Genomic DNA, 22,064 nt, shown 5'->3' on the forward strand with positions numbered 1-22,064 from the left:
GTGAGTGATCAAGGTCAACAGTCCCAGGAAATAACACACATTCATATCATGAACCTGTGACATAGGGCACAACATCACATCTGCGGTCCTTTTGTCCCAAAAGATGTGCAATCACTTCCAATCAGTAGAAAACGCTAGACAGTAGCAAATTCAAAGAAAGACATTGAAAATAACTGTTGAATATGGTTCGAAAATGCCAAGGTCATTAAAGACATTGTAAGACTGAGGAGGAACTCTTAAAGACTGGCAGAAGACTAATGAGGAGTAACAAATAAATGCAAGTGGGAGCCTATATAGACTAGAATGGTGAAATACCACTAGTGTCAAAATTCCAAGTAAAGTTTTTAGTTAATAGTATTAAAGCAAATGTCATTTCCTTTTACTGAAAATTGTACTATGTCAATGGAATATTGGGGAATATGAGTGAGGGATATTTGAAAACGACTGGTACTATTTTTGCAACTTTCCTAAAAAACGTAAAATTAATTCACGATGCTTAAAATATAATGGTTTGCAGAGAAAACCCAATTGAAGTTGTTCACAATTTCAAGTTTACTAATGATACATTGCAATACTGAGGAAGATTATAGAAAATTTATGAAAATAAAAAGTAAACCAGTAAGACCACAGTAGAAAAGAAAGAGTTGAGGCATAATTTTAATTTCCCTACCCTTTATATCTGGCCTGGCTTCATGACTTTCTTTGACCAATAAAATGTGGCAAAGTGATATTCTATAATGGCTTTGTGACAGTCACTGTCTGTTCAGGGAGAGAGAAGTTTCAAACAACCCAGTCATGCCAGTCAACACAGTCAAGGCCTTGAACATACGAGTCAGGCCCTCCTTGGCCAGCTGACTTCATGCTACAGACTGCAAACCTATCAATAAATCCCATTAACACCACAAGGAGACAGGCCATCCCAGCTGAGCTCTACTCATACCATCAACCTGGAGAATCATGAGCAGATAAATAGTGTTGTTTTAAGCCTTTAAAATTTTCTTGGGGTGGGGAAGGGGGGTGATTTCCTGCAACAATAGCTAACTAATACAGATACAGAGAAGAGATTAACTGATTCAGCTCAGATAATAAAGAAAAACTTGATTTGGAAGGTGGCTTTTAAGCGAGGACTTCAATTTACAAAGATGGAGATTTGAGCAAAAGACTTCTCAAATGACAAAGCACAGAGGCCTCAAGGAGGAAGAGTATGGGAAGGTCTTATAAAGGACAGCAGTTCAAGGTGACTGGAGCATAGTGACAAGGAGTACAAGTAGCCATATCAATGGAGTTCACTGGACTTTCCATCACTAAATCTTTCATTTTGCATTCCAAAAAGTAAACTGATTTGGGGTGAGATATCCAAATCATGTTGCCACAAAATGAAAAGCACAGCTGTTCCATTTCTTTGTCCTTAGATGGCACAAAAAGAGTTTGTGATTCACAGTTCTAGTGCCAAAGGGGAAACTTTCCTGATACATAGATAAGCCAGGAGAGCTTTACTCAATAAAAAAAAAAAAACTTGGGATTTGGATGAGGTTCAAGTTTAAGCACAGCAAAGCACATGTTTGTAGATCTGAGAACTCTGGGAAATTGTCTGGACTATCGTGCCAAGATAGAAACTGGATTTTAAAATCTTGTCTTGGGCAGGCTGCCTAGATAGGAAATGGGTTTGAAATTTTTAGGGATGGGAGTGTGAGAAGTGACTCTTGTTTCCACTTAAAGATCATTTTGTAACAAATGAATAGTGAGCAAGGACCAAACAAGTAAAGTGATAGTGCAGAGTTGAAGAACACACAGGCTGCTATCTCAGGTTGATTTAGTTTATATCTAGGCTCAGCGGTTGCTAGATGTGGACTTGTAGGCAAGTCGCAAAGCCCCATTGAACTAAATTTGAGGCAATAATACCTACCCCATAGAGAATTTATGAAGATTAAATAAAATAATGTATATAGTGATAACCAGTGCCCATCCTTCATCAGTAGCCAATGCATGTTACTAACTTGTTATGATCCTGAGAATAGTAAACATACCCACCCATTCACAAAGCTTGATTTCTTATATACAAAATGTGGACTTTTTAGAGATCCAGATCATGTTTTTCAAACACAGATTCATGGGCGTGTGTGGTTTCCAGGTGTTCCCAATATGTGTGCTAATTTATCTATCTATTGATACTATGGCAACATGTTTCCTCCTGTGGAGGATGATTTGACATAGCAAGTATCATTTCCACATTTGATAAAGTGAACAGCTATTGCAGTAGGTGGTCCTCAAGGAACTGTGCCTTCTGGAATTCACACTGCCATGCAGTCTGGTCCCATAATGACTTTAGATGGCCCTGAGAGTCATCAGCTAATACAATGCATAGGAAGAGACCCTGTGCCAAAGTCTTAAGGCTGGCATAGCCTTAAGAAAGCTGGACATTTCTACATTTTGTTGATTTAGGGAGCCTGCCATTTAAGAAATTCAACTACCCTAGTGGCATATCACATGGAGAAAGATTAGACCTGAGACCATCTAGTGAGAAAGTGGTCCCACTGTCCCAGCCTCCCTGCCAAGGTACCCAGACTTGGGAATGAGCCACCTCAGACCATCTAGCCAGTTAAGTCTCTGAATGACTGCAGATCCAGCAAACCTCAAGTAAAGCAGAACCACTGAGCTGATACCTGCCAACCCACAGAATCAGGAGAGAAGATCAAATGGTCACTCCTCTTAAGGCACTAAATTTTAGGGTGGTTTGTTACATAGTGACAGAGAACCAAAACAGGGTTGTGTCCTCCTCTATAAATTTTCAACAATGTTGTAATGTTTCAAAGTATTTTTAAAAGACTGAGTTATGAACATATTTGAGGTTACTTTCTCTGCTTACTTCACACACACGGTTAAGAGAACCAGAGCTGACAGAAGCGTGTGGTATAAGAATTACAGTTTCTCAGATGCTTTTTCCTCAGGGTGAGTTTATCCTTGGAGACAAAGACAGTATAGAGCTTTTTGTTCTTTGAAGATGGAGTGGGTGAAGCCCCGTTACTCTGTGGCAGTCCTTTGTTCTCCTAAAGCTGTGTCTCTTGTGTGTCCCTGAAGCAGGAATCTGTGCCCTTAGCCATGATTCTGTGAAAAGAGATTAGCCATTGACAATGATGCTGTGTGGGAGATGCCACATAGTTCACCTGGATCACTGTTCTGGTACTATTATATCGCACGTGTGTGTGTGTGTGTGTGTGTGTTACTCAGAACATGGAAAGGCCTGGCCTTGTTCATTCTGCCCAGTGAGGGCAGGTTTGGGAGCTTCACCCCTGCTCAGTGGGATATGTGAGGCCAGCAGGTGGACGGAGACCCAGACACAGCAGCAAAAGGTCAGGGCGTTTTATTCCAAATACCGTCAGTGACAAGAAAGCTGTCAGCTTCAGAAAACAGGACAGAAAAAAAGGTGAGGGGGCGGCATTCAAGGTCAAATACACACAAATCCACAGAGGAAAGGAAAAATCAGCAGGAGGCAGTCACCAGGATATAATGCAAAAGTTGGACCTCCGGTCCCCTGAGTGAGGTCAGGGTTGGGCCCCAGGTCTACCAGGACTTATTTCTCATAATAAAAAGAAAACCGGGAGGGCTTAGTAACAAGTTCTATAGTTCTGTTCTCTGAGGAGAAAGTGAAGTTCTACAATGTGGAGCTGGCTCCTGGGGGTCAGTGGCTGAGTTGTGCCGTTAGACTTGAAAAGAGTTGTGGAAAGTCAGATATTGTACAGAATACACACAGAAGTCCTACACCCTGTGAGGGTAAGAGCGCTGTGAGTCCCTGAACACTCTCCCAGCTGTGAGGAAGCCAGAAGGAGAAGCTGTCAGCAGGGATGCCACACTTGAGGGGTACAAGAGCCTGGCAAGAACGTAGCCTTTGGAGGGAGCCAGATCCGTGCCCTGACGCTGGCTCCATCCCTGCCACCCTCCGTGCTGGGGCAAGGCGCTTGATCAGTGAGGACTGCCCTTGCCTGCCTGGAATAGAACCTTCACCAAGAGGACTTTTTCCCCTCACGTAACAAGAAATCCATAACTCAATAGTCTAGAACAGAGACAGCACTTGCCGGCTACTTCCAACTTTTTCCTTCCCACTTAACTTGTGGTGTTTGGCTTCATGGCCTCAAGATGGTTACTCTACTGCTAAGCGCGCTTCCTGCAGGTAATAAGAGCAAAACCACCTCCCGCTCTGGCTTTTTCCATTTGGGGGAAATAGAAACCTTTCCCAGTGACTTGTCCTATACCTCATGATCTCATTTTACACACACATTATTCCATAGGTAGGTGGTGAAGAGCAAGTAGCAGAGGCAAGCATTCTCAAGAGAGGTATTTAACAAGGTGGATAATGGGGAGACATGGGTTGGTCTAAGAATGCGGTCCTTAGCATTATCAATCCTGAGGAGGGAAAAGTTATTGTACCTTTTCCCAACCTACGCAGTGGAAACGTTTTAACTTTCAACGCTCAGAGAACCAGTGTTTCCTTAATGTGTGAATTGTTATAAAAACCCCAATGTGGAGTTAAGGTATCCAGGAAGTCAAAAAGGTTCAGGGAGAGACCTTGAGTTATTATCAAAATAAATAGCTTTATCCTTGAGTGTTAGTGCTAGACTAATACTTGAAAAGAAAGTGTAGTCGTTCAGTCTTATCCAACTCTGCGATCCCATGGACTGTAACCCACCAGTCTCCTCTGTCCCTGGAATTCTCCAGGCAAGAATACTGAAGTGGGTTACCATTCCCTTCATGAGGTCTTCCCAACCCAGAGATCAAAACCAGGTCTCCTGCATTCCAGGCAGATTCTTTACCATCTGAGTCACCAGGGAAGCCTCATTCCAATCCAACCATCTCACTGTTCAGATGAAAAAGCTAAGAGCCTGAGTTTCTCCAAATGGCATCACTAATTCTAGACACAGTTATAAGGGAGCCCTAGCTCTTCCTAATATATGTCTTATTACATATTACATACTGTCCATCTCTACTGCCTACTATTGCTCCCCAGTTTATCCTGCCCATCTGTTATACTGTCAGTGATGGAATAGCCTTTCCTTTGAAAGACCCCAGCACAATTATGACATTGTCCTCCATGGCACTGGTTGCAACTGTGGTCATGGGACAGGACCCCACAGTCTGCTCTGGCTCCCTTCCTTTCTCTTTTTTCCCTTTTATGGTCTACCAACCCTTTATTGGTCTCACCCTGTTCCCTCCTAAAACCACCTCTCTAAAATTGCTGTTACCACGTCACCAGAGACCTCAGAATTGTCAGATCCAATGAACACATTTTTCTGAATTTATCATATGGTAGCACTTCTGAAAATTTTTAACCGAATAATTCCTAACATCAGAAGAGAAATTTCATGAGCCCCAGGGAATGTGGAGTTCTGACCTGAAGCCACAGCCACAGGCATGAAATAATTTGAAATCTCATTTTATCTTAAGAATTCAAGTAAATTTTCCATGCTATTCTTGCACATGAAAATAATGGTTTTTTTTTTTCTTCAAATATCTTTATAAAATTGATACTCAAGGGACATGCTTGTTTGAATCCTGTGGCTGCACATTCCACCTGGCACTTGGGTTTGAATTTCATAACCCTAACCAGGGTCCCTGGAGTATCTCTTAGTAGTCAGTGTTATCCCCAGGCGAGGAAGGAACTAAACGAGACCAAAGGCAAAGGAGAGTGGCTTCTGTAAGCAGCATTTACTCTCCAACCTCTTCCTTCTCACCTCCCTCCTCATTTTGCCTTCCCCTGGAGAACAGAGGAAGCTCAGAATAAAAGGAATAAAATGTATACACCCGGCATTTGGGCTGGCTGAGCTGCTGCCTTGTTTAGTCCCAGTGGCTGGGCTCCCATCCAGGGAGGACAGCAGGCCATGGGGAACTCTCCTAGTCAGTCTGCTGCAAGCTGCCAGGAAAGCTTTTTCATCTGGTGATGGCATATTTACTCACTCAGGAAGTGACAATCAGAGGCTTGTATTATCTTACTCAGATCTCAGAACTTCTTTTCTGGAAGGGGGTCATACCTACGTTCCATCCTCAGAGAGGTCCCACTCACGTCTCTGTATTCTGAATGCTCTGCCCTGACAATCAAGTTTTACTTGGGACTACAGAACTGCCTTTTGGGATAGATCTTAGATCACAGTTTATGCTTGAGATTTTTTCCTTCCAGTTTCATTGAGATATAATTGATATATTGCACTGTATAAGTTTAAGGTGTATTGCATAATGATTTCATTTACATACATCATGAAGTGATTATCGCAATGAGTTTAGAGAACACCCATCCTCTTATCTAAACATAAAATTAAAGAACAAAACTTTACCAGCTTAGGGTGGAGAGGGAGGTGGGAGGGGGGATTCGGATGGGGAACACATGTAACTCCGTGGTTGATTCATGTCAATGTGTGACAGAACCCACTGCAATGTTGTGGAGTATTTAGCCTCCAATTAATAAAAATAAATGAAAAAAAATAAATAAATAAAACAAAATTGTGCTACTAACAACAACAACAAAAAAAACCTTACCAGCTTAAATAAGATGTGTGCGTGCTAAGTTGCTTCAGTAGTGTCCGACTCCTTGCAACCCCATGGACTGTAGCCTGCCAGGCTCCTCTGTCCATGGATTCTCCAGGTGAGACTACTAGAGTGGGTTGCCATGCCCTCCTCCAGGGGATCTTCCCAAACCAGGGATTGAACCCAGGTCTCCCACATTGCAGGCAGATTCTTTGCCAACTGAGCCACAAGGGAAACCCAAGAATATTGGAGTGGATAGCCTATCCCTTCTCCAGGGGATCTGCCCGACACAGGAATCAAACAGGGGTTTCCTGCATTGCAGGAAGATTACTGGCCGAGCTACCAGGGAAGCCCTAATTGCTTTTTCAGATCTTCTATTTCCTGAATCCCAGACTCATACTGCAATTCCATAAAGGGCTCCTCACTTTAATATACTATGGGTGACTCAAACTCAATACTTTTAAAATTAAACTTGTTGCCTTCCCATAAAAACACTCTCTTTATCTTCTCATCATTGTCTATCCACATGTTTACTGAAACCAGATTCCTGAGATATGTCTGGAGTTATCCTCTTCACCTCTTACATGTTCAATGTCCTTTTTTTGTTCTCTCTTCTTCATCCTCCCTGATTTTGCTCTCATGGTTATAACTAACATCTAATGAACATTTGCACATGCCAATATAGACACATTACATATTTTAACTCATTTAATCATTAAACAACCCTACCACTATGATTATTTCCTACTACAGATGAGGAAATTTAGAAACAGAGAAATCAGGTAATTTTCCCAAATGTCACATGAGTAAATGGTAAACCCAGAATCTGATACCAGGCAGTTGATTTGAGAGCGCTCTCTCAACCGCTATAACATTCTACTTTAGCCCTTATTACTTATTTCTTGTATAGTTATAGAAGCCTTTCAATTGGTTTCTCTTTTCCAATCTCCCTATCTCCTCCCCCAAATTCCATTGTTCAGATGACTAACTCCCACAGTAAACTTTCTAAAATACAGTCTCTTCATGTTAATCTGCTGCCTAAAATCCATCAGTGCTTCTCCATCACCTTCAGGTTAAAGTTCCAACTTCTTAATGATGCACAGAGTCTTCCACGGTCTGGCCCCTGCCTACCTATGCAGTCTCTTCTGAATCCTCCCCCCAGGTGTGGCACCAGCCAGCCATATGAGATCACTTGCAGTTTCTGAGCAGAACTGCTCAGAATCCTCCCTGCATCTCTGTGCTTTTGTAGTCACTCACAGCTCCTACTTCAAGGGCAGACTCTTATAGAAAGAGCTCAAAGTTTCTCAAGAGCAGAATGGCTCACCCTCTGTATTTATAGCTACTGTCATACTTTTCCCATAGCATGCTAAATGGAGTTTTCTCTTCTCTCTCCTTTACTGACCTTCATAAGTCCCTTGAGGGAAGTGTTGATTCTTTTTCTCTGCAAGCCTACCAAAGTACTTAGGGCATGCTAGTCACTATTCAGCTTTCCCAGGTAGCACAGTGATAAAGAATCCACCTGCCAAAGAGCAGGAGATGCAAGAGACCCTGGTTCCATTCCTGAGTCAGGAAGATCCCCTGGAGGAGGAAATGGCAACGCACTCCAGTATTCTTGCCTGGAAAATTCCACGGACATAGAAGCTTGGTGGGCTACAGTCCATGGGGTGACAAAGAGTCAGACATGACTGAGCATGCACCATCACAGTCACTCATCAAATGGCTATCAAATTAGGATGAACTAGTCACTCAGTCGTGTCCGACTCTTTGTGACCCCATGGACTGTAGCCCACCAGGCTCCTCTGTCCATGGGATTCTCCAGGCAAGAATACTGGAGTGGGTTGCCATTTCCTTCTCCTAGGGATCTTCCCAACCCAGGGATCGAACCCAAGTCTCGCATATTGCAGGCAGACGCTTTAACCTCTGAGTCACCAGAGAAGCCCCCAAATAAAGACCGTAACTGCTTTATTTCCTTTTATGCCATTTTCCTAAACAAGGCCTCTGACAGGCTTCTTGGGCATCATTTTTTTCACCCACCCCAGATTACCTACCTGCAAAGGAAGTTCATCTAGAAGTGGGGTCAGAATAATATAGAACCCTATCACTTGGTTTGGTACATCTTAGGGATACACATGAGAGTCTGGAGGTAAAGAAGAGGTGGGCCAAGAAGAAGAACATGAATATGTTTACATTAGTGAAGGGAGCAATGTGGCCCACAGGATAGTGATGCCAGGACATAAAATGTGTTCAGTAATCCTGAGAGTTGTTCTTAAAGGAGATAAGTAAGTGCATTTTTAAAAGTGCATTTTCTTCCTCCTTTTGCATGGCAGTTATTCTGAGGGGAAGCCAATGTAGAAAGTCCTGGGATGCAGAATTTTTAAAAAAAAGAAGCACACAATAGTTGTATTTATTTCATAGGATTCTGGTGCTTTTGTGACAGATATCTAGGAGGGAAATTACCTTCACCGGTCTTGGCTCAGTGCCTTCTCCGCTCCTAATCATCCCTTCAAACCCGCATACAGTAGACAGAGCAGTTGTCCTTCACCACTGAAGAAATGCGGCCCAGAGTTACGTTACCGTGGAAACAGAATCTTTTTTTTTTTTTTTTTGCTGCAAGACACATCGCTTCATCTGCACTATTATGAAGCAGAATACATTGGTGGGGCTGGGAGGGGAATCAAATATTCTGCCCGCCAGTATTGTGCTTGGCCTCTGGGTGAATAGATGACTTTCAATTAGAGCGCTTAAATATCTTTTAACTTTAATCATTGGTATTAGAGGTCCAACAGAATTTTACTTGGAAAAGAGTAAAAAATTCAACTCTGCTGCTCAGGAGAGAGCTATAAATTTTTTCAAGCTAGAACATTTCTCTTAAAGAAAATACAAGAGAATTTACAATTAATGGTTTCTTTGCGTGTAAAATAAATGACTTTGTCCTTTGTGTTTTGACTTTCTGACTTGATCCTATTGTGGATTTATGAGATTGTCCAGACCTCTTTCTTCCTTTGTCTCTACTCTAACCTGCCTTGTAGTGAACATACATATTGACAATTTTCTCTGGCACTGGGCTGCAGGTATTCAGGTTCCCCCTTCCTGACTTACTGCCAAGCCCATCTGAGCCTTGACTCCCTAGCCCAGCCAAAGCCCTCACTCCCATTTGCTGCCTGCTGCAGTGACTGCAAGGCTTGCCTTTTTTTAATATCCAACCCTAAATTTAGCCACTGTCTTATTCTCTCCTCTTTTAACTACTCTCTTTTCTTACTATTTGTGTTGCTAACTGTCGTGAAGGGTGAATCTACAAGACCTCCACTGGCAAGAGGACCACTTCAGTAAAATCCCAGAAATCTAATAAGAAGCCCTCATCCCTTCATTCCAAAAATGCTTACAGTCACTGCATTTTCTTACAAGTCCAAAAAAACATTAAAAAAAAAACCCAAGTAAAATATATACACACATGCAGAGTCTAATTTTAATCGTAGGGAAATCCCATAAATGAAAAGAAAGAAACATCTTTCATTAGTTGTATGTAAATTAGGAAAATGGGCTTCCCAGGTGGCTCAGTGGTAAAGAACCTGCCTGCCGATGTAGAAGACATAAGAGATGTGGGTTTGATCCCTGATTCCAGAAGATCCCCTGGAGGAGGGCACAGCAACCCAGCATTCTTGCCTGGAGAATCCCATGGACAGAGGAGCCTGGTGGGCTACAGTCCATGGGGTTGCAAATCGTTGGCCATGACTGAAACGACTTAGCATGCACAAATTAGAAAATAATGTAACACTTTATAATACTTTAAAATTATTAGTATCTTAGTAAAAATAAAAACAAAAATAAACAAATGGAACATAATTAAACTTAAAGGCTTTTGCACAGCAAAGGAAATCATAAACAAAATGGAAAGACAACCCTCAGAATGGGAGAAAATATTTGCAAATAAAGCAACCAACAAGGGGTAAATCTCCAGAATATACTAACAGCTCATGCAACGCCATATATATATAAAAAAAAAACTAATTGAAAAATGGGCAGAAGATCTAAATAGACTTTTCTCCAAAAAGATATACAAATGACCAAAAAGTACCTAAAAAGATGCTCAATATCACTAATTACTAGAGAAATACAAATCAAGACTACAATGATGTATTATCTTACACTGGTCAGAATGTTCTTAGTCACTCAGTCATGTCTCTTTGAGACCCCATGGACTGTAGCCCTCCAGACTCCTCTGTCCATGGGATTTTTGAGGTGAGAATACTGGAGTGGGTTGCCATGCCCTCCTCCAGGGGATCTTCCCGATCCAGAGATTGAACCCAAGTCTCCTGCATTGCAGGCAGATTCTTTACCATCTGAGCCATCAGGGAAGCCCTGCCATCATCAAAAAATCTACAAATAATGCTGGAGAGGGTGTGGAGAAAAGGGTACTCTCCCACGCTGTTGGTGGGAATGTAAATTGGTACAGACACTATGGAGAACGGTATAGAGGTTTCTTAAAAAATGAAAAGTAGACCTATCGTGTGATCCATCAATCCCATTCCTGGGCATATATCCAGAGAAAACCATAACTTGAAAAGACGCATATATGCCAATATTCATCGTAGCACTATTTACAATAGCCAAGATGTGAAATTTACCTAGACGTCCATCCACAGAAGAACAGAAAAAGAAGATTTGGCACATATATACAATGGAATACTACTCAACCATGAATGAAACAAGGCCGTTTGTAGCAACATGGGTGGACTAGAGATTATTATACTAAGAGAAGTAAGTCAGGCAGAGAAAGACAAATGCCACATGATATCACTTATATGTAAACCCTAATTTTAAAATGATACAAATGAACTTATTTACAAAACAGAAACAGAGTCACAGATCTGGAAATCATACTTATGGCTACCAAAGGGAGAATATGACGGGAAGTGATAAATTAGAAGATTGGAATTAACATATTAACACACTACTATATATAAAATAGATAACTAACAAGTACCTACTGTTATAGCACAGGGAATTCTACTCAGTATTCTGTAATAACCTATATGGGGAAAGAATGTGAAAAAGAATGGAGATATACATATATACACACATATATATATATATCAGTCATATATGTATATGACTGATTCACTTTGCTGTACATCTGAAACTAACACAGCATTGTAAATCAACTACACTTCCATACAAATTTTTAAAAGTTGAAAAACTAGTGTTTTAATTCTCGAGATAGTAGAGCAGCATTAGAAAGCAAGTGACATGTATGGAGGAACTAGTCAGTGACAGCTGATTTTACATCCACGTCTCATTTAATTCTCAAATTCACCTCAAGTGTAACTATTACCTCCATTTTACAAATGAAAGAATTAAGGCTCAAAGAATTTTTTTAAGTCATTCCCCTAGTCACCACACGATTGTGACAATGATTTCTGATTCTGACTCCAGTGTTTCTGCCAACTGTGTCACTGTGTCCAGCATCCAGCAAAACTCTCCTATGGGGAGGGCTAAAATCTAAGGAGAAAATGAGGAGAATATGGCCGCTAATCCTGGCTCTCCACCTCCTGATAGAACTGTGGAAAAACCACTTATTTGTTTTGAAGTTAGATTTGTCCATCCTTATTTAATATGGATAAATAAGCCCCTTTCTCCTCATATGTATAAGGATTCAAGTAGTTAATGCAACCAAAATATGTTGAAAATCTAAAGGGCACTTCTATTTCTGTAGGAAGAATGACTTTTGTTCCTATAATAGAGCCAGATTAGCAAGTCCATATCACTGGCAATTAGTTCAGTCCCAATCATTATCAATCCCAAATTCACAATGTTTCTGAGGGCAGATCTATTACATGTTTCTTCTGTGTTTTCCAAATCACCTTAACACAATTCTGGGTTGGGTAGTGGATGCATTTTTATTAGACGAAGTGACACTTAAATCAAACTATTGTCCAATATGTACTTGAGCCATCAGTGATAGACCCCATTTTATCCTCTATCAAAAAGGACTCCTTAAATACCTGGACATAATTAGCCCAAGTTGCTTTATGAATAGTCAAAACCCTGGTTTATAGTATCATCCAACTGATTTGTAACAGGAATGATGGCCAATTCTTTGTATTATCATGTAAGATAAAATATTTTACTTTCCTCAACTTCATTGTATATGTTTCATACAAACTCAGGAAATGTTAGTAAAATAAACAGAGAAAAATAATTGACCGAGAACCTGAAATTTCACTCTCCATACCTCTAACTAGTGGTATAGAATCCACCTGCCATTGCAGACATAAGAAATCCAGGTTTGATCCCTGGGTTGGGAAGATCCCCTGGAGGAGGGCATGGCCACTTGCTCCATTATTCTTGCCTGGGAAATCCCATGGACAGAGGAGCCTGGCAGGCTTCAGTCCATAGCATAACAAAGAGCTGGACATACTCACTCTAACACAATAACTGCTTCATTTTGGGCATTTGCTACCTGTGTATTGTAATCTGAACATTGCATACACAATCTCTTTAATTTTATAATGACCCTATGAAACTGGATCTATTAATGTCTCTGTTTTATAGATGAGGAAACAGGTTCAAAGAGTAAAAAATAACTTGTCCAAGTCATAACCTGTCCAAGTCCATAGCACGACCTGGCCTGTACCATACAGACTGATTCTAAGTGCAGGCTTTAACTCATGTCAAAGAAAAACCCACAGTGTAAGAAAAACCCACAATGTAAGAGTCATGAGTTTAAGTTTTATTCAAGGACTTACTGAGGGCTCTAGCCCAGGAGATGACCTCTTAGTGGCTCTGACGAAACTATGCCAAAGAGGGGGAAGAGAAGCCAATTCATACATGATTTGGGGAGCTAGGAAATACATGTAATCAAGCATACATCTCAGTAAAAGATTGCTGCTAGTCACAAAGAACAGATATTTCAAGTTAATAATTTTAGTGCTTTTCTATGAACGGCAAGATGCAAGAGTCTGGGGTCACTGAAATGCTTCCTGAGACATACACCCAACTACCAAAGGACCCGTTTATCCGAAGCACCAAGTGCCTCATGTGGTTTTTCATCCTGAATTCCTCTCAGGGTGGGCAGTTACCCTCATAGAAGCAGGTGGTGAGGGATGCCCCTTCTCTTTGTTTACACCAGGACTCTCTACACCAGCCAAGTGCATAATCTGAGAAAACCAGCTTTCTTTTGCTGCCCATCTTCATTAAGCTCATTATCCTTTATCTTATAAAAGAAAAGAGGAAAGGGATGAAAAGAGAAGAGAAGGCGGAGGGTGCAAAGAAAAAGAAAAAAAAGGGAGAAAAGAAGGTGACTCAATGTTGTCTATTGCTCCCCACCCCCCTCCACCCCCCTCCCCAATAACATGGGCATAAAATGCAGCCCACCCAACTTTTTAACACTAATCAACATTGTTGCAAAATAAATATGTAAAGTGCCAGTTTGGTCTGACTTGATGTCATCTTGCCTTTGTTTTGGATTTATCAGGAGAGGTATTCTTGCAGATTAAAGGGCCACTGGAAGATATTTATAAAATCTACTGCTATCAGCATGATGAAGCGCATGGTGTACTGGAGTCCTATGAAAAAGAAGAGGAGCTGAAGCAACATTTGAGCCTCTGTATCCAGTCCTTAAAGTAAGGCCTTTTCAAATGATGGTTTCCATGCGCTCTCAGTCGCCTAGCAGGGAACATTTTAACTGGATGTAGATGAAAGGTCTCCCATAAATCCTGTGTTTTATGAGGCTTGCTGGGAGCGCTACTTTGTGTTCTCTCCATGAAAAGCTGACATGCCAGAAACCTGATTGACTTTTTTTTTTTCCCTGCAAGGATGACTAAAAATAACACAGGAAAGATACAGGGCTCTGTAGAGATAGAAAAAATGCAATATCAAAAAATGAAATGTAGAAGAAAAGTCCTTCTTAAGGCTGTGCTTAAGAAAGAAGTGGAAGCCTGTGTGTTAGCATGGTCACAGGAGCACCAAATAATAGAGCTAGGGGATGTCCCAGGACCCTCTGAATGTCCCCAGCCGCTCTGAGACTGCGGGGGCCAAGGGGAGACTGGCAAAGACAAGTCAGGCCCTTTTAGAGGTAGTTTCAGGAAAATCAGTTATGCCTTCCTCTTCTCTAAATTGTTCGTGGGAAGTGTTACATAATGTACAGTGTTGTTGTTTTTAATCTGGTAGAAATATTTGTTTGCTATAAAATTCTGAAAAAGGAAGTTCCCTGGTGGCCTGCTGGTTAGGATTCCAGGCTGTGGCCCAGCTTCAATGTCTGATAAGAGAACTGAGATCCTGCAAGCCACATGTATGCCCCCCTCCCCAAAAAAAAATCTGAAAAAAATACATTAAAAAACATGAATAAGATAAAAAAATAGCCCTTACTATTCCATCTACTAATTCTTTACTAACCATGGATTAAAAACCACAGTTTGCACTTTTTCTGATCCTATTTGTATGCCTGAATATGAAGATGTATTGGGTTGATTCTTATAAATGGAATTGGTTTCTGGCTTTATCTACAGTTTTCTACCAAATAAATTTAAAGCCAAATGTCTGCCCTACTCTACATGCTACCAAATGATTCTATTGTGATTTTTCACTTCTAAGGTTTATCCATTGTCAAATGGTCTTGATTAGGCTAAGAATGAACCAAGCAGAATGCTATGGTATTTAAATCAATGCACCCCAACCTGTCTGATCCTCCCCTTTCATAAACTCTCTTTTAGGGGCAGAAGGCGGTCCTGATATAGAACAACTGAATTAGAGTGAAATCAGGAAGCTAAATGAGACTGCTCTGGATACTGCCTTTCCAGACTGGAACTGGGGCTGAAAATGGGTTTAAATTGAATCTGATAAATTTCTTAAAATTAACTTTATTGCCCTCTACTGGCCATTAAATAACTGCAGTTCTTTAACCATTTTTCATGCTGTGGAAAAATAACAATTTTGAGTCACTAGATTGCAAGCATTTACATAGTACTTGTTATAGCAAGCATTGATCTAGTTCCTGAAAACACAAAAATAAATCAGTCTTTGACCCTGCCCACAAGCAGCTCAATATGATTAGGTAATTCTTAAAGATAATATGCAATGAGTAATTTCAGTCACTATTTCTCCATTACTTACTGTTTATTTCAGTGTTAGCAAATCAGTTTAGGTAAGCTTTAAAGTTGAAGTTGTATCCATCTTAATAAATTCACATATTAGAAGCAACATCTAAATTTACAGGTACTTTTTCCAAAGAGGAAATAATAGTTCTAACCTCAGTGTGAAGGAGCACCTTTCTTACGTTAAACTAGTTGCAAGATCCAATCAATGTGTATCTTGAGTCATTTTCCTTCTTCAGTTTCCAGAAATAAAAGAGAGAGATCTTATAGCAAGTGAAAAGTAGCACCTTGAAGCCTCACTCCAATCCCAGCCCCAGGACTGGAAGTCCACATGGGGAGAGGATGTAGTTTATTTTGGCATGTGCTTCTGACAACTGACCAGAAGTGAAGCAGTCTATTCAGAGCGGGGTGCACAATAGCTTTTGAGTCCTGAGAGGAAGAAATTAACTCTGTCAAAATAGTCGATCAGTCAGTATAGGTCAGGATCATATCCCCTAAAAAGTAAGCTAAAGCAGAGGTGATTTGGAAACTTCCTGATTACTGAAAATTACTTTCAGACCCAGCAGCTTATTTGACATTTTTTTCTGAAAGCCTCAAGTTCTTGCCCTGGTGATATCCCAAATCTTGTATATTCTGCCCCGTTCTGATTTTAGGGAATTATTTCAGGTGTTGGAAGGTGCTAAGGTTTACAAAGCACAAAATCCAAAGGAAGTAATATTGGCAGGACTATTTCTTAAGGGAAAGAAAATCAAAATAAAATAGTTTAAGTTAGCTCTATTTTCTCCAAAGTTGCCTTGCCATGAAAATAAAGTTAATGATGAATTGTACTAGTCTGCCTGAAAGCTGAGAGCAGGAGAATTATTAACATTACTATAATACTGACCTCAATTGAGCTTAGCTTTAAATTCAGAGAAACAGGTTTTCAAACAGGTTTATAGGCCAAAGGGAGTCTGGAACACCCCAAGGGCTTGACTTCCCTTGCCAGGTAATCAGTCAAAGCTATTACTGGGATTCTGCCTTTTTCTTGTGGCTAAATAACAGAGCCCAAGTACATGGTTGCCAATTTCTAATGGGTATTAGGTGTGGCTTCCATTTTCTACCAGGCTGTGAGGTATTGGAACAAGTGTGTTTGAAGCGGTATCCACGAAGAAGGTGGCTTCATGCCTCAGAGGTTAAAGCCATAGAGATTGCATTTTAACCAAAATTAAAATGTTTATTGAGGGCCTTATAAATATTTATTATAAGTACTAAATAATGTTGAAAAATCTTTTTTTCAAATATGTAAGCATAATTCTTGCCTCCTGGGAACATACCTTCTAGTTGGTAGATAAACAAAACCATGTGGAAAGCTTAACAATAATACAAAAGTTAATTTAAATAACATACTAGAAGCTGTCACGGTGAGGTTCAAGACTAATTTCCAAAAGGAGAGTAGAAAGATTTCCTGGTCCGGTAACCAGGAGACTTGAGCTCATAACCTTGGGCTATTCTTTGAAGCCCATTATCTTTCAAATGAACAAATAATATTTGTATCCAGAGAATAATTTTGAATCCCTTTGAAAGGTTAGGGCAGTGTTTCTTGGTGTGTGAGTCCTCCTGCATCAGACCCGAAAGGGATGTGTATTAAAGGAGCAGGTGCCTATGCTCTGCTCCAGACTAAAAAAATTAGGATTGCTGGGCATCCAGGCCATGAATCTGCACTTTAACAAGCTCCCTTGGGTAATCATGCATACACACTCAAATTAAGACCTACTTAAAAAAAAAAAAAAAAAGATCTACTTTAGAAGGAGAAAGCATGCCCACGGTACCCATTTCCTGCTTTCCCTGAAGCTGTTTCCATGACTATAGATACAATCTAAGTAGTAATTTCAGGATTTGGAGACATTAGGAAAAGACTAAAACAATCCAGAAGCAGAGTCCCACATCTTTGTCTATAGCCTATAAATCGGAAATCTGCAAGTTTCTAATTTATTCAACAATAAGTATTTACAGAGTCATACATATTAGTGACCTGTAAGATTACATGAAATATTGGTTTAATACAGTTTCTAAATTTATGCAAGTTATTTGCTAAGGATATAGCTCCTTAGCCTCTTTGGAGTTATTTAAGGTTTCTGATCTGTGTGAGGAAAATGAAAAATAGAATAGTTATGAATGCAAGTGTAGCTATAATTAGAATAGGCTGTCTGTAGCCTCCTTTGTCTGTTTTTCTAGTTAAAAATACCACCAAGTCTCTGATGCCTTTCAGAAACCCTAGAGACTTATTTGTAATAAGATAAGAATGAAGGAACTTTTCCAAGTTTTTTGGGAGGTAGCAGGAAGATGCATTTCTAGTTTCATGTCTAGTTATTACAAATTTATCTACATTTTTCTTCTTCCTAACCAAGGTCACCACCCTCAGGAGGAAAACTTCCAACTTGTAGTCATCTAGACACTTTGACTGATCAGATTACTGCTATAGCTTCTCCATACAGGGAGTAGGAAGGAAGCTAACAGCTCATGCCATGCAGCATCAAAGGAATAGATTTAAATTTGTTCACCATGTTTTACGTATCTTAATATTATTCTAATAGGGTGTTCCAAATGAAAATTAAAATCATTTTTGGAAACTCATTCATTTCCTGGTTATGTGGTATCATGTTTGAACAAAGACGATAATCCTTCAGAAATAGCCACATAAAAACTTTTGTGAATTTTAGTCAAATTATAATGAGCCCATGAAGGTGTAAGGTGGGGTGGTAGATATAGTGTTACTTTAGCCCCCCCAAAAAGTGTAAATGGACCCAACTTAACTTCCTCTTTCCTGAAGTGTCCTTGGCTGGGGTTAACTCCTGGAAAATTTTAGCCTAAAAAGGATATTTTTTTTTTAATGATAAACAAATAAAAAGGAGTTGTTATAATAAAGTGCCACTATTCCACAACTCCAGCTAGTTTTCCCTGTTGGAAAATCTCAGGTTCCTTTTCACATAATGTTGTATTTACACTGTAGTAGTGAAAGTCGCTCAGTCGTGTCTGACTCTTTATGACCTCAAGGACTCTACAGTCCATGAAATTCTCCAGGCCAGAATACTGGAGTGGGTAGCCTTTCCCTTCTCCAGCAGATCTTTTCAACCCAGGGATCAAAGACAGGTCTCCCACACTATGCGGATTCTTTATCAGCTGAGCCACCAGGGAAGCCCATATTTATATTAAATACAGTGTTTAATATATGTTATAATATGTAGGCTTTATTTCATTGAAATAAATGAAATAGAGAAAAAGATTTTCCATGTCTTCTCTAGGAGTTAAAAAGAACAATCTTTTCTTTCAACTTCAAAACATGTGTTTTGGTTCCAAAATGATCATATTTTCACTTGTTTGTTTTCATAGAAAACTGCATTTTTAATTTTACTCAACTTCTGTCCCAAATTTTCTCATCTATGACTCACAGAGCAAAATGAGATAGGAAATTCCTTAATAGAAGGACACAGAAATCAGGGAAAGAATGTGAGTTTAAAGGAAAGGAATGGAAAGAAATACTGGGTAGGGGGTAGTAGTGGGGTATTTTATTTCATTGAGATAGAAGAGTTCTTCAAAAGCAGTTAATAATTGTCTGAAATTGTAGCACCTGCTGATTTTTAAAAGTTTATAATCCTCTATTGGATTCCCAACTGGGAAGTTTTGGATTCAGCAAAATCTAGTTATTTCAAGATGTCTAGGAATCCATTCATACACTATGTCAGGAGAGTGAAGGGTAATTGCCTTACATATATGTACACCATTGTTTTACACATATATAAAGTACTAGGATTAATTTTTTAACTTATTAAGTCCATTAAAATTTATGAAATTTGGCACAGCTGTTGAATTTTTTCTCAATCACTGAATATGAAAAGACCATCTTTTACTTTACAATATTGTGTGGTTTTTTTAAAAAAAAAAAGAAAAGACCATCTTCTAGGATGTGATGGTGTCATAATTTTTTAAATTATTATTTTAAAAATGTTTATTATATTATCCTAATTTTATTTATTTATTTGGCTGCATTGGAGTGGGATATAGTCCCAGCATGTGGGATCTAATTCCCTGAACAGGGATCAAACCTGGGCCCCTTGCGCTGGGAGCACCAAGTCTCAGCCATTGGACCACCAGGGAAGTCCCCATAAAATGTTTTTGTGCTCAAAACAATCATTGTATTCCAAAAGACTGAAAACCAGCGGTCAAGGTGATCAGTTTTAAATACAGGCTATTACCTTATTTCTCTATATCCACATGAGGCTTTTAGAGAAATGCTTCTATCTCCTTTATTCTTGAAATTTAACTTGAAAGATTCCCATTTTCTAACTGTTTAATTAATCTGACAAGTATGTTTTGTGGTCCTACCATATGCCAGTCAGTTTTTCAGGAACTGGGGCTACAACACAGAACAAGACAAACATAAATCCTTGCCCTCGCTGGGATCTGGGAGTGGAGAGATAAACACAATAAACCAAATAAATATATTATTTTAGAAAGTAACAAAGCAGTATGGGGATAAATAAACAACGTAAGGAATGAGGATAAAGAGTACAATGAGAGGCAGGTACAGTGTTTAAAATGTCAGGCAGGGAAGGCTTCACTTGTAAGGGGCATTTGCACAAAGACCTGGAGGAGATAAGCAGGGAGTCACATGAGTACCTGGAGGAAGGGCAATCAGGCAAGTGCAAGGACCTCAAGGCCGGAGCCGGCCTGCCTTCCCTGAAAAGAGCAAGGAGGCCTGCAATTGCCGCAGGTGGGGAGGAGCTGAAGACAGGGCACGAAGGAGAGAGGGGGTAGGAGAGGCAGACTGCATTGCCTTGGGAGGACTTTAGTTTTGCTTGAGCGAAATGGAAGCCGCAAAAACTAGCGATGACCTGTGAAATTTTTTATGGAAATTATCTCATTGAATAGATGAATTGTCTATAATCTATCGGTCTACCTAAAACTTTATAGACAGAGATACTATAAAGCATTCGATCATAGTTTTCTGCATGCCAGTTACACTTTCTTTTGTAATCTTGTAATCTGTTTCTCCTATTACTATTAATATGTTTAATGGATTCTTATTTCATAATGTAAACAAATATTGACATCTAAATCCATTTTTGAAATACTAAAATTCACTAACTATAGTTTAAATCAAAACTTATTATATAAAGTGTGAAACAAATATGGTAGATGCATGCTAAAATAAAACTTTAAGGACAAGATTATATGACTAATTCTACAAAAACACTCATGAAAATGACTTACTATTTTAAATAAGATTTTAAAAATTTTATAATGCTTGCTTATTACCTCAATAACTGGATTTATATTAATTTACTTTTTTCCTTTCTCTTGTAGGAAAATATACATGCAACAGTAAGTACTTTTGTTCAAATAATAGCAAATATAAAAGTCAGGGGAAAAGCTGATGAATACTTCTGCACAAATTAGAATTTTTAGTTTTTATAATGATATTCATTGCTTTTAATAAGTAAGTCAAGACTTCAAAGACATTTACCCTAGACATTCTTAGTGCATTTATTTCCAATTTGTCTAAGCTGATTTTACATATTAGATTATTATTATGTTAACCTTATTAAACTTTTTAGAAGAATCTTGGGGAATAGTTTACTTAAATTGCAGGTTTGCTGGTGACAGGAACTCTTTTTAAATTGCTCATTACACATTTATTAAAGAATCTTAATGTGTCCAAAAATACTTCTTCCTATAAGGAAAACATTAGTCTAAAAAATTTTAGATTAATACCATAATGTTTTTTAAGGTTATATAGATTAATGTATAAAAGATTCCTTATTCATTATAGTAAAATATTGAGTTTTTTCTGACTTTGACTCTGATTTGTAGAGAAAAAAGTTATACACACACACATATATAGCGTAAAGATGAAACAATTGGATAAGAGACAACTCTACACATAGACATCACCAGATGGTCAACCCTGAAATCAGATTGATTATATTCTATGTAGCAGAAGATGGAGAAGATCTATACAGTCAGTAAAAACAAGACCAGGAGCTGGCTGTGGTTCAGATCATGAACTCCTTATTGCCAAATTCAGACTTAAATTGAAGAAAGTAGGGAAAACCACTAGATCATTCAGGTATTCAGTTCAGTTCAGTCACTCAGTCGTGTCTGACTCTTTGCGACCCCATGAATCGCAGCACGCCAGGCCTCCCTGTCCATCACCAACTCCTGGAGTTTTCTCAAACTCATGCCCATTGAGTCGGTGATGCCATCCAGCCATCTCATCCTCTGCCGTCCCCTTCTCCTCCTGCCCCCAATCCCTCCCAGCATCAGGGACTTTTCCAATGAGTCAGCTCTTCACATGAGGTGGCCAAAGTATTGGAGTTTCAGCTTCAGCATCAGTCCTTCCAATGAACATCCAGGACTGATCTTCAGGATGGACTGGTTGGATCTCCCTGCAGTCCAAGGGATTCTCAAGAGTCTTCTCCA

General features: G+C 39.5%; 1 protein-coding gene across 1 annotated transcript in view; it reads left to right on the plus strand.

Moving 5' to 3' along the window:
• Window positions 1-22,064, plus strand: part of ARHGEF38 (Rho guanine nucleotide exchange factor 38) — a 138,989-nt gene that overhangs the window by 72,807 nt on the left and 44,118 nt on the right. The window contains exons 4-5 of the mRNA XM_043438302.1: window positions 13,988-14,135; window positions 20,949-20,966. Coding sequence (XP_043294237.1) covers window positions 13,988-14,135; window positions 20,949-20,966 — 166 coding nt within the window. The remainder of the gene's footprint in view (window positions 1-13,987; window positions 14,136-20,948; window positions 20,967-22,064) is intronic.

The sequence above is a fragment of the Cervus canadensis genome, chromosome 19 (genome assembly GCF_019320065.1).
Source record: "Cervus canadensis isolate Bull #8, Minnesota chromosome 19, ASM1932006v1, whole genome shotgun sequence".
NCBI lineage: Eukaryota > Metazoa > Chordata > Mammalia > Artiodactyla > Cervidae > Cervus > Cervus canadensis.